We start from the raw sequence: 10,636 nt of genomic DNA, 5'->3' as shown, positions 1-10,636 counted from the left end.
CAAGGAAGTCACCCTCGGTTCCAGCGCTGCATGTTTTCCAGAAGCGCCGTCTGAGGGCAAGGCCAGCTGTTCTCCAGGACCCAGCTCCCTGGGGGGGTTCCTCGGAGAACTGGCCCCGGCAAAGGCAGCCCCCAGGGGCCAAGCACCTGGAAAGATGGTGCTGCCTCCCTCCCCATGGGCAGCCCGTCTCGGATTCAAGGACGAAGGATTTGGACGCCTCGCTGGGGTGCGGTGGTCAGCCCTGAGATAGATCCGCGGGGCCCTGGACATCGTGTGGATGTGAGGTGCCGAGGGGGGTCAGCTCTCCGGGGTGGACTGGCGGGGGGTCCGGGTTTGGCCTGAGCCCATGGGTCCACGTAGGTGCTTTAACCCGGGTCGCTCATGGCAGCAGCCAGCCGTCCAGGCGTGCTCTGCGGGGAGGAGGCCATGGCAGGGCTGCTTATCTAAAGGCAGGCAGCGCTCTCGGCTCCTCGCTCGTCTCTTGTGTCCTCCCTGGGTACCCGGAGTCCCTTCTGGGGTCCAAAGGCAGGCAGAGGATGCTGGGCCTCCCTGGAGAGTAGCTGGGGCGGGTGGCCGGCAGTTACGGAGGCAGGGGCAGCTGTCTGGGCCTCCAAGGGGTCCGCACGCTTTCCCTCTTCTAGAGATTTCAACTGTCCCACCAGGTCACCTCCATAGCCTGCTCCCTGGACACTCGTGTGGGCACAGGGGTGGTCTGGTCCTTGCTCTCTCTGGGGGGGTGTCCAGCCTCACAGATGTGGGTGAAGAGGCAGAGTCCCTGCGAGGATGCTGAGGACTTGGCCAAGGTGGCACCAGGCTTCTCCCAGCTCAGGTCATCTGCCTGTTCTCGGGCCGGGCCAGGGTGGGGGGTGATCTTGGGGTCACTCTCTCGCCAGCCCCAGGAAGGGGGTACAGCTGGAGTGGCTTCTAGGCGCTCCTCGGGTTGTCCTCCCCCGGTGGCAGTAAAGCTCCTGATGTCCATGTCCGAGGAAGAGACTGAGGCTCACACGGCGCTTCAGGGACCGGGATGCCCGGGCCTCTCCCGGCTCTGTTGTAAAGGTCAGCTGCCAGCTCTAAGCTCGGAGGGACATGGGGGGTTGCCCCTGGTGTCCACTGGGGGCCTCTGCAGGGAGCAGGGGAGTGGGCAGTGCTGAAGAGCCAGTGGCTAGCCCTGTCCTCACCGTCCAGCTTCCTGTGACCCCAGACACACCCCGAGGGGCACCCTGTTCCCATGCCCACCCAGCGGGTTCCCCAGGTCACAAGGCCCACTTTCCCAAACCCACCTTCCCAGGCCCAGGGAAGCGGCCTGGGCGGGGGAGGGTGCCAGGGTCAGGGGCCGGGCCCCTCTGGCAGCCGGGCGGCGTACAAGGCCAAGGTGTGGTGCAGGAACCGGTACTGCTCCGCGGTCTGGATCATACCTCCCCTGCGGGGAGAGGGGCACAGGCCGTGAGCAGCGGTCCGGAGGCCACAGCCTGACCTTCCCGAAGGCCTGGCGGGCTCCTCCTTCCAGGTGCGTCCTCTCTGCAGCGGACTCCTCCCGCTGCACCCTCCCCAGCCCGGGGTGGGGGGTAGGAGGGGCCCCATGCGGGCAGGGGTCTTCTCTGACCCTTCAGCTCCTGGGGCAGAACCAGCCCCTGAGTCCCCAGGCTGGGCCAGGAACATTCCTGAGCCCCAAGATCTCCTCCTCCCGGTAATCTTAGAGGTAATACTTCTATGTATGTGTATAGTAGGCGCTCGTGTTTCCCCAAATACTTTCACATCAGTTAACTCGTTCCTTACAGCAGCTCTCTGGGGAAAGGGCCATCGTTTCTCTCTAGATAAAGAAGTGGGGACCCAGGGAAACACAGTGACAGTGACAGATGCACGCTGGTCCTCTGTCTCCAAATCCAGTGAGCTTCTGTGCATTGCCTGTGGCCGCCTAGTTTCTAGAACCAACCGTCCTCTTTCCCCCCACCTTTCCCCCGAGTAGGGAATTTGGAAAAACAGAGACAAAAACCAGAAGAGATGGAAAGCTCGGGTAAATCCACAGGGTGGCCTATTTAACTCCAGGCGCTCCACCTCTGCCACCCCCCCGCCCCCCGCCAGGGGGCCCCTTCCTTTCCCACAGGAAGTGCCTGGTGGTGAAGTGCCCGGCTCGGCCCGCAGACCCACCTGTCCAGCCGCAGCTGGCACACGATGCCCAGGATATCCACTTCCCCGAGGGCCTTCAGCTGTTGGCAGCCGATGCGGGTGGCGATGAAGCAGCCAGTCCGGCCGATCCCTGCGCTGGGTCCAGGGGTCGGGGGGGCGGGGCGGGGAGGTCACAGGGGGCCGGGTGGGTGGGGAACAGAAGGGAAGTCGGAATGCCTCCACGGGGTGGGGGGCGGCCACGGAGGCGTCTGCATCCCTCGCTGGCCTCACCCTAAAGCCGGTGCAGGTCGCGCTCGGGTCCCTGTGGACGCTTTGAGGAGCTCCCTCCTGCTCAGCGGGGGACGGCAGCTTCCTGCTGACTTTGCCCTTGCTGGGCTGGGCGACCCCGCGGAGCGTCCTTCCCTGACCGTGACGTGTCCTCACAGCTGCTGGCGCCCGGCCCCCGTGCCCGACTCGGTCCTGCCCACGGTCCTGTCCCTTCTGCTCTGTCGTGCCCTTGACTTCCTCCCTTCTTCGGGAAGTCTTCCCCTGTGAGCCCCTGACCTCCCAGCACTGTGTCTGGGTGCGCCTGCGGGAGGGGCTTCCAGACCCCTCTGCCTGTGCTTTTGGCCGCCGTGTTCTAGTTAGAATGTGCGTCCCAAATGCTTTCCTTACTTTAAGTCTGTCCCCTGTATCACCCCCCGACTCTACCCCAATCCGCTTCTGACCCTGTGGCCTAAGTAGTCTTTGTAACTGGCAAATCCAGTTTTCCGAGCCAGTCCCGCAAGGCCCCTGTCACTTATCTTCCAGGCTTTTCCATCCCTGCCCCCTTCCCATGTGACATCTGGCCCCTACTCGCTGACTCTGCTCCCAGCATCATGTCAGTTTCTAAACTGCACCCCTGGGCCTTTGCACGTGCTGCTCCGTCTGCCTGGCGTGCTTCCCCCCCCAACCATCTTCGCTCGGCTAATTCACCTTTCAGGTCTTAGCTTGGCTTAGAGGTCACTTCTCCTGGAAGACGCTCTCTGGCCGAAGTCTGGGCTGGGCGACTTCGTTCTGTGCCCCCCTCCCCCACTCCCCATCATGTTCTCATCACGCTGCGTCCTGTTCGTTTCATTGGCTGCCTTTCCCACCAGACCATAGAACTTGGCAGAAACCAAACTGTCTTGTTCACAGCTGTCTCCTTAAGCATCTAACACTGTGCCTGGCAATACCAGGTTTTCAGTAAACATTCATGAGTGAATAAATGCGTTTCCTGACAGCAGGGATCGTGTTCGTCTTCTGCCTCAGCAGACTGGGAGCTGCCTCTCTGGACTGTGCCTGGGTGTCCAGCCCACACGTCCAGGTTGTGCAGCCAGAGGGAAGGACAGAGCACTTGCTGAATGACCTCGAGTTTCCTGTCCAAGTAAGAGCTGGGCCTGCCCTGCTTAGACTCCTTCCTGGGAGGGGCCCAGTGGGGAGGAAGGGCTTCCGGGGGAGGGGGCACATACCTGCAGTGGACCACGACGGGCCCAGTGTTGGCAGCTGTCTCCGGACTGTCCTCCACCTCGGCCACCAGGCGCAGCAGGGGCCCAGCCGATTCTGGGGTCTGGTGGTCAGGCCAGGCCGAGAAGAGGATGTGCTTCACTGACCGGCGCTCTTCCTGGTGCTGCGTGGGGACAAAGCATGAGAATGGAGGACAGGGGGAGGGCATCGCCCGCCCTCTTCTCTGGTGCCGGGGCCGGAGGGCCCGAGCAGAAGACGCCGGCCTTGTCCTGTCCGTTATGCTCCACCGCCCCTCCTCGGACCCTCCCTGGGGAGGGCGGAAAGACCCAAGTTCAAGTCCTGGCTCTGCCTCCAGCCAGCTCGTGACTTTGGGTGAGTCCCTCGACCTCACTTTCTTCACCTTGAAAATGGGACCAGGATGCTCGGAGGACAGAGAAACGCTTTGGAGAGCAGAAGACGCTACACAGTAACAGAAGCGTTTTTAGGCACTCTGACAAGGTATTAAGCATCTTGTCAAACGGCCCCGCGGTTCCTCCAGCAGTGACTCCAGGACCCCGCCCCCTCCTCCGGGCGTTTGGCACAGACCGCTGGGCCTTCCTGGCGGCTCCCACCGGATCGTCGGCGCTGCCCTACTGGACTAGAGGCTCCCTGAGGGCGGCACCCACAGCCCTCTTCTTCTGGTCCCAAGCAGCTCTTTACATGTGGGTTCAAGCAGGTTTCCCCGTTGTAAACCTGTTGACTCCCAGGGAAGTTCTGGAGAGTGAGGGTGGCCCGACTGCCCTGTGGACCAGAGGGCGGTACCTGGATGGTGAGCTGCCTCACGGTGTATTCCGGGCGCTCTCTCACGTCCTGGACATGGATGCGGAAGGGCCCGTAGGTCTCCTCCTCCGTGGGCCAGTAGTGGACACACTTCTGGGTGGAGGGAGCTGGGAGTCAGGGGCCAGGGCAAGCGGGGACCCCCGCGGCGTTTCCACCCCCGATGCGAGGGCTGGGCTGTCCTGAGCTTGACACCTGCACATAAAGTGCCCCCCACCCCTTCTCTGGCTGGGGATGGCCTCCCTGCCACGTGCCTCAGGAACTGACAGGTGTCCTCCGCTCCCAGGGGAGGCCCCTGCCCGGAGCTGCCCCAGCAGGCGTGTGCTGCAGAGGCGGGTGCAGCCTCTCCGTCTGGGTTCGCCAGGGCCTGCGCCTCAGCCTCCTACCTCCTTGCCCTCTCGGAGCTGAGTCAGCATGACGATGAGGGACGTCTCCTCCTGCCACACCATCTCCCAGAAGTCTGACACGGTGTTGGGCATAGGGCCCTGGGTGGCGATGTAGGCCTTGTCCTTCCCACCGAATCCCTGCAGGCAGAGGAGGCCACGGAAGGGTGGGCGGTGAGGCCAGGGCCCTGGGGCGGCCAGACCTGCAGGTGCCGGGCTCAGGCTGCAGCCAGGGACCGTGCGGCCCGGACACACACGTCACAGACACACACGGCAGACGCCACACGGTGGACACGACACGGGCTCTGAGTGAGAACACCCGGTTTCCACCCCGTGTTCTGCTCACTGCCTGTGCAGCCGAGAGCGAGTTTCCCAGCTTCTGGTCTGTAAACGGGGTGTAATGGCCGTCCAGCAGCACGTGGTGCCGACCAAACTCTACCAAGTGTGTTGGGTTGAATCTAGCATCTTTCAGGGCCTCTGTGAATGTTCCCTTCCTCCCCCGCTGCTTTCTATTGAATACTAGCGCAAAAGGCGAAGAAAACAGTTCAGTATTTATTGAGCGGATGTTTCCCTTTTACACGCTACTTTGTGTATTTAGCAGCGAGGCGTGGCACACTCCTGGCAGCCTCTTCTCTCCCCTTCAGGACCCTCAGCTTCCTGCTCCTCAGGAGACGGTGAAATGCAGACCCCCCTGCACCGGGCCGCGTTTCCCCCCAGGCGGCCGGGCTGCGAGCCGTTCACCGGGGCGCCCGGCCGCGGTGCCACCCACTCCGAGCCGCTAGAGGGCGCAGTCCGCACCTGCCGCCTCCCACCCCTGCGGGCTGACGCTGGGGACGGAGCCCCCCTGGCCTCCCCGCCTCCCGGCTCCTCGACTGAAGCCGTCACCACGAAGGAGGGGCTGCCCGGAGCGCCGAAGGCCAGAGGGGAGGGAGCCCGCCGAGCGGCCCCTGTTGGCGCTGCACCTTCCGTGCAGACCTGGGAGCCGCAGGCCGGGCCTGGCCCGAGCCGCCCTCCGCGCTGTGAGGCTGGCAGGGGCCGCGGGACGGGGTGCGCCAAGGAGACCGGGGTCTTCCTTCCGGCGTCTGACGTCAGCTGTGTGCTCCCGCCTGGCGTCCTGGCCTGTTTGCGCCGGCTTGGCTCGGAAGGGCTGTGGCAGCCGTGGGTCCGAGCTGGGACACCAGGTGTCCTGGGGGTTCTCTGGACACAGCCCCCCTTCCCCGCCGGCCACTCACCCGGATGTAGTTGGCGTTGATGTAATCTCCGTCCTCCTGGCTCTGCGCCCGGCCCAGACAGACGCGGCTCTGGGGGTCTAGGAAGTAAAAATCAGCAGAGGCCACGGGTCGAAAGGTGACCAGCGAAGCAAACGCACGCAGGGCCAGAGAGAGAAGAGTCCTGTGCTTGTCACAGCACCCGCGAGTAGCAGGTGGCCGATACCTATGGCATTATTTCATACGCACGCAGAAGGGAGCCACAGAATGTGCCTGACCGGCAGTGAGCCATGGTCAGAGAAGTAACTGAGAAGGTTCCCTGGCTGGTGCTGGGCAGGATGGACAAGCGAGGAGAGGGCCGTTACTGAACGACATTCTAGTCTGGAGATCAGTGAGGCGCAGAACAGTGTCATAGCAATACAAATGGAAAAAGAGATATTGTCTCCTGAGAGGCCGGACTGGAACTGAGGCTTCATTCCACGCCCAGGGCGAGTCAGCCTGGCCGTCTAAGGGGGACTTTCTGCAGCTCCAGTCCAAGCCGGATGAAGAAGCAGGCTCCCCAGGGCCAGCTGGCCTGGACGGAGGGTGCCTCGGGGCCAGGGGCAGGGCAGCCCCCACTTCCGTGAGTGCTAACAGCCCCTGGACTGGCCCAGGCAGGCAGAGGGCTGTGGCCTCCAGACTGGGGGTTCCTGGAGGTGGCCTGGCCAGACAAGGCTGCTCTGAGCGGAGCGGGAGGGGGCGAGTGTCCCCAGGCCTCGTGCTCAGAGGGCCTGTGCCTGCCTCTGAGATACAGGAGGTGCTGACCCCGGGACCCCCCTCTGCAGCCTCCTCACTGCGTCCATCTGAGATACTCCAGCCCCCTCTCGGGGAGCCATCCTGACGGGGCCTCTCCCCCCGCAGACCTGTGTGGGCCCTTTCCCACGTGGGAAGAAGAGGAGGAAGGAGGTTTGGTGCAACGGGCTGTGTGACCTCCAGCAAGTTACACAACTTCTCTGTGACTTGGTTTCCTCATTTGTAAAATGGAGGTAAGAACACCACAGACCGACTTCCTGGGGTCACACTGAGCAGTGCCGGCCCACAGTGCTGTCCTGTCCCCATCCTGGCTGTGGCTACTGCTCCCCTTCCCCAGCCAGGCCCGGGTGTGGGCATTCCTCTGCCGGAAGAAGAGCCTCTGCGTACGGCAGCTCTCTCCTGGCTGAGGCTGTGTTTTGCCTTCTGAACGCCTCCAGCCCCAGGCCCCTGCCGCAGTCCTTACTTGGCAAGATGGTCTTGTATCGGTCCTTGGAGGCATGGCCAGGAATATCCAGGTCTTCAGGGCTGACAAAGTTTGAGGGGATCTTCTGGTGGGGGGAGGAAGCAAGTGAACAGCCAACCCCCTTGCAGCCTCCTCTCCCTCCACCTTTCCTGGTAGCTCTGGGACCCAGCTGTTCTCTCCTGGCATCAGGACGCAGGTCTCGATGTGGCGGAGGGCAGAGGAGGGAGCCTGGGCGGGTTCCTTCCTGGAGACCCCGGGGTTCTCTCTCCCAAGGGCCCAAAGGGGACAGACCCGCAGGCCAGGGTAGAGTGCTGCCAGCTGGCTCTCCTGATTCAGAAGGGCAGTGACGCGGAGGGGACCCCACGTTCTTACCAAGAATTCCTCTTCCAGCTGCTTGGGGCTGGGTGGCTGGTGCTGCAGGGCCCGGCGGGTGAGGGGGTGCCTGGCTGTGCGCAGAAAGTGCAGGGTGACCTCCTGGGGCGTGCGCACCGAGCAGATGGGCTCCACGGCCCCCAGGGACCGCACGTCCAGCATCAGAGCCACATTGGAGCCGCGCCTACAGCACAGACGGCCAGTGCCCGTGAGCCACGCGCGGTCAGCCTCTGACAGTTATGATTGTTACGGGCACCTCTGGGGGGCGGCTCCTTGTCTCCCCTTGCCCCAGAGGCCCGGGCCCTGTGCACCCCCGCCCCTTGTCAGCCAGAGCTGGTGCCCCCACTTCCCGTTCCCAGCCCGGCCCCTGAAGCTCCGACCAGCATCCAGGCCCGGAGGCCCCGGCCCCCTCCAGGGGTGCTCAACCCGACCTGGGGCTTGGGGCGCAGGCGCGAGGCTGACGCAGAGCTTGCGCCCCAGACAGGTAAAGGGCATGCAAATGACATGCAAATGAGCACATCTGGTTTCCTTTCCCTGGAGAGGTGGCGAGGGTCCCGCAGGAGGGAAGCCCCTCCCGGAAAAGGTCTCACCTCTCCTGCAGGCGCACGTGCTTCTTGGCTGGCGCCTGGTCAGGTGGAAGCTGGGTCATGGCTGCCCTCAGGGGAAGGGGTGGCCCGCGGCTGTGCTCTGGAGTGCCCCCCGCGGGCCTGGACCATGCTGGGGGGCTGGGCCCAGGGGAGGCTCACTCGGCCATGAGCTTTGACCTCTGGGCTGCCTGGCCGGCCAGAGGAGGCTCCCAGGCCCAGGCCGGCTTTCTGTTCTCTGGCACCTCTGTTTTTACTGGGGTGTCTTCCGTTGCCCAGGAAGTGGCGGGGCGCCCAGAAGGCGGCAGCCTGTGTTTAGAGTAAGGGCAAGATGAAGGGTAGAGACTGTGGGTGAAGATAGGAAGGAATCGGGGGAGAGGGGGCGGGGCAGGGTGCTGCCCCAGCCCTACGCTGGAGGCCAGGTCAGGGAGGGCGAGGGGGCAATATAGCGGTTCCGGACGGAAGAAGGGCTCACACACACCCCCTCTGGGTGTACGGGGGCCTCCTCTGGACGAGAAGGTGGAGGCCTCCTGCAGCCTTGGAGCCAGCCAGGGCCCCGGGCGTGCGGGCTGCTGGCCCAGCGGGACCCTCGCCCGGCTGCTGGCACTTCCAGCCCCAGGGTCATCCTGGCTTCTGGGGTCTGTGTCCAAGGAGGGAGGCCGGGGGTGTTTCCTTCCTCCTCTGCCCATCCCCCCCGGCCCGCCTCGTAACCGTCACAGGAAATGGCCTCACCAAGCCCTTGAGCGACAGCTTGGGGAGGCAACAGCTGGGGGCACAAGAGGGGGCGCAGAGGTGGGGGGGCCCTCCTCTGGGGGACAGTCCCCATCTTCCAGACCAGGGCCCCAGCTTCCGAGTCCGAGAGGGGCTGTGGGGTCACCGCGCCCGCAGGGGCCGAGCGGGCAGAGAGGCTCTCGCAGCAGGAGGGCCTCGTCCGCCTCTTCTCTCCCTTCGGGGCCCTGCCCGCCCCTGGGGACATCAGGGGGTCAGCGCCCACGCCCCAGCCGGGCACCGTGGCCCCGGGCACCCTCCTGCTCATCCGCCTCCGAGACGCCCTCCGGAGTCTCCCCAGCTTCGCACAGCCCTGGCCCGGGGGGCTCCTCCCCGCCCCCTCAGGTACTTACTGAAGCAGCTGTGTCCCCCAGCGCCTCTTGCCAGCTGTCTGTCTGTCTGTCGGTCTGTCTTTGAGGGCTGAGAAGGCTTCAGGAAGCCAGCTTCCTCCCTCCGCCCCCTCCTTGCTGCCACCCACGCACGCCCCAGCTGCCTGTCGCCACCACCAGGGGTCGGCGGCCTCCTGGCTCCGCGCCTCCGGGGGCCGCTGGCCGTGTCCCAGCACCTTTGCCACGGGCCCGGCCCCGCTCGCTGGGAACAGCCGAGGCGCCGGGCCATTCTTGCCCAGCTGGCCCCCTCCTCCAGGGCATCTCCTCCAGGTCTTGGGCGCGTCCAGCCTCTGCCAGCTCGTGGGGCAGGGCCGAGCCGACCCCAGCTCCAGGCTGCCCCGCGGAGGCCCGGGCACTGCTGCTCCCGCCGGCTCGGCTGGAGACCGATCTCCACTCCTTTGTTTCTGCCTCGGAGCCTCGCCCTGGAAGCCCTTTGCCCCTTCAAGCCGCGGGAGTCATGCCATGCACGAACAGAAGTGGGCACAGACGGCGGGGGGGCAAGGGAAGGCACGGGTTCTTGCTCCCCAGGGGCCAGGCCAGCAGGGTCACCCCAGGCCCTGAGCCGCAAGCCGGCGCCCAGCCGCCTCTGGCCAGAGCCGGGCCAGCTGCCCTGGGGGTCGGTAGTGAAGACAGCTTGTAGGAGGGTCTCGGGGCTTTCCCCGTCCCCCAGACCCCCCCCCACCAGGCCTCCTCCTGGAACGCTGACGTCTACCCAGAGACCCGGGGCTTCCCCCGTCCCCCGACCCCCCCCCACCAGGCCTCCTCCTGGAACGCTGACGTCTACCCAGAGACCCACGGAGAGCAGACAGCCTCTGGCTCTCACACCAGGGGACCCCTGCGCCAGGCCTCCTCCTAGAACGCTGACGTCTACCCAGAGACCCACGGAGAGCAGACAGCCTCTGGCTCTCACACCAGGGGACCCCTGTGTCTTCTTTGCCGCTGGGGTGCCTGAAGCCTGGGCCTGGGAGGGGGGTGCCCAAGTCCGAGACCCCAGTGGCCCACCTCCGCCTCACCAGCGGGCCTCCTGTTGGCTCCCTGCTCGGCTCGTGTCACCTTGAAACAGCCCCGAGCCCCTCCGCTCCTGCGGCCCACAGTCCCATCCTTCCCCTTCCACCCACTTCTCTGATTCAGCCATCAAAGGGTGACAGCAAAAAAGCCCTGACGTACAACAGGCCGGGGGTGGGCACGCAGGAGGGGGCGGTGCGGAGGGGCCGGCTTCCAGGTGGAGAACAGGATGGCCCTCTGGGGCTCAGGAGGTCCAGAGCTGAGG

The 10,636-nt window shown here is 65.0% G+C and overlaps 1 protein-coding gene across 1 annotated transcript; it reads right to left on the bottom strand.

Moving 5' to 3' along the window:
• Positions 1 to 1,019: 1,019 nt before the first annotated feature.
• PTPN7 (protein tyrosine phosphatase non-receptor type 7) lies at positions 1,020 to 9,361 on the bottom strand. The gene is given in 12 exon segments (XM_007127690.4): positions 1,020 to 1,120; positions 1,281 to 1,420; positions 2,149 to 2,262; positions 3,597 to 3,754; positions 4,393 to 4,503; positions 4,794 to 4,931; positions 6,023 to 6,099; positions 7,254 to 7,338; positions 7,626 to 7,809; positions 8,216 to 8,295; positions 8,297 to 8,518; positions 9,331 to 9,361. Coding segments are annotated over 10 exon segments (1,086 nt in total). The 5' UTR covers positions 8,342 to 8,518; positions 9,331 to 9,361; the 3' UTR covers positions 1,020 to 1,120; positions 1,281 to 1,326.
• Between the last annotated feature and the right edge of the window lie 1,275 nt (positions 9,362 to 10,636).

Source organism: Physeter macrocephalus, chromosome 4 (genome assembly GCF_002837175.3).
Source record: "Physeter macrocephalus isolate SW-GA chromosome 4, ASM283717v5, whole genome shotgun sequence".
Classification (NCBI taxonomy): domain Eukaryota; kingdom Metazoa; phylum Chordata; class Mammalia; order Artiodactyla; family Physeteridae; genus Physeter; species Physeter macrocephalus.
The sequence above is the reverse complement of the archived record's forward strand: the minus strand, read 5'-3'. Positions and strand labels throughout refer to the sequence as shown.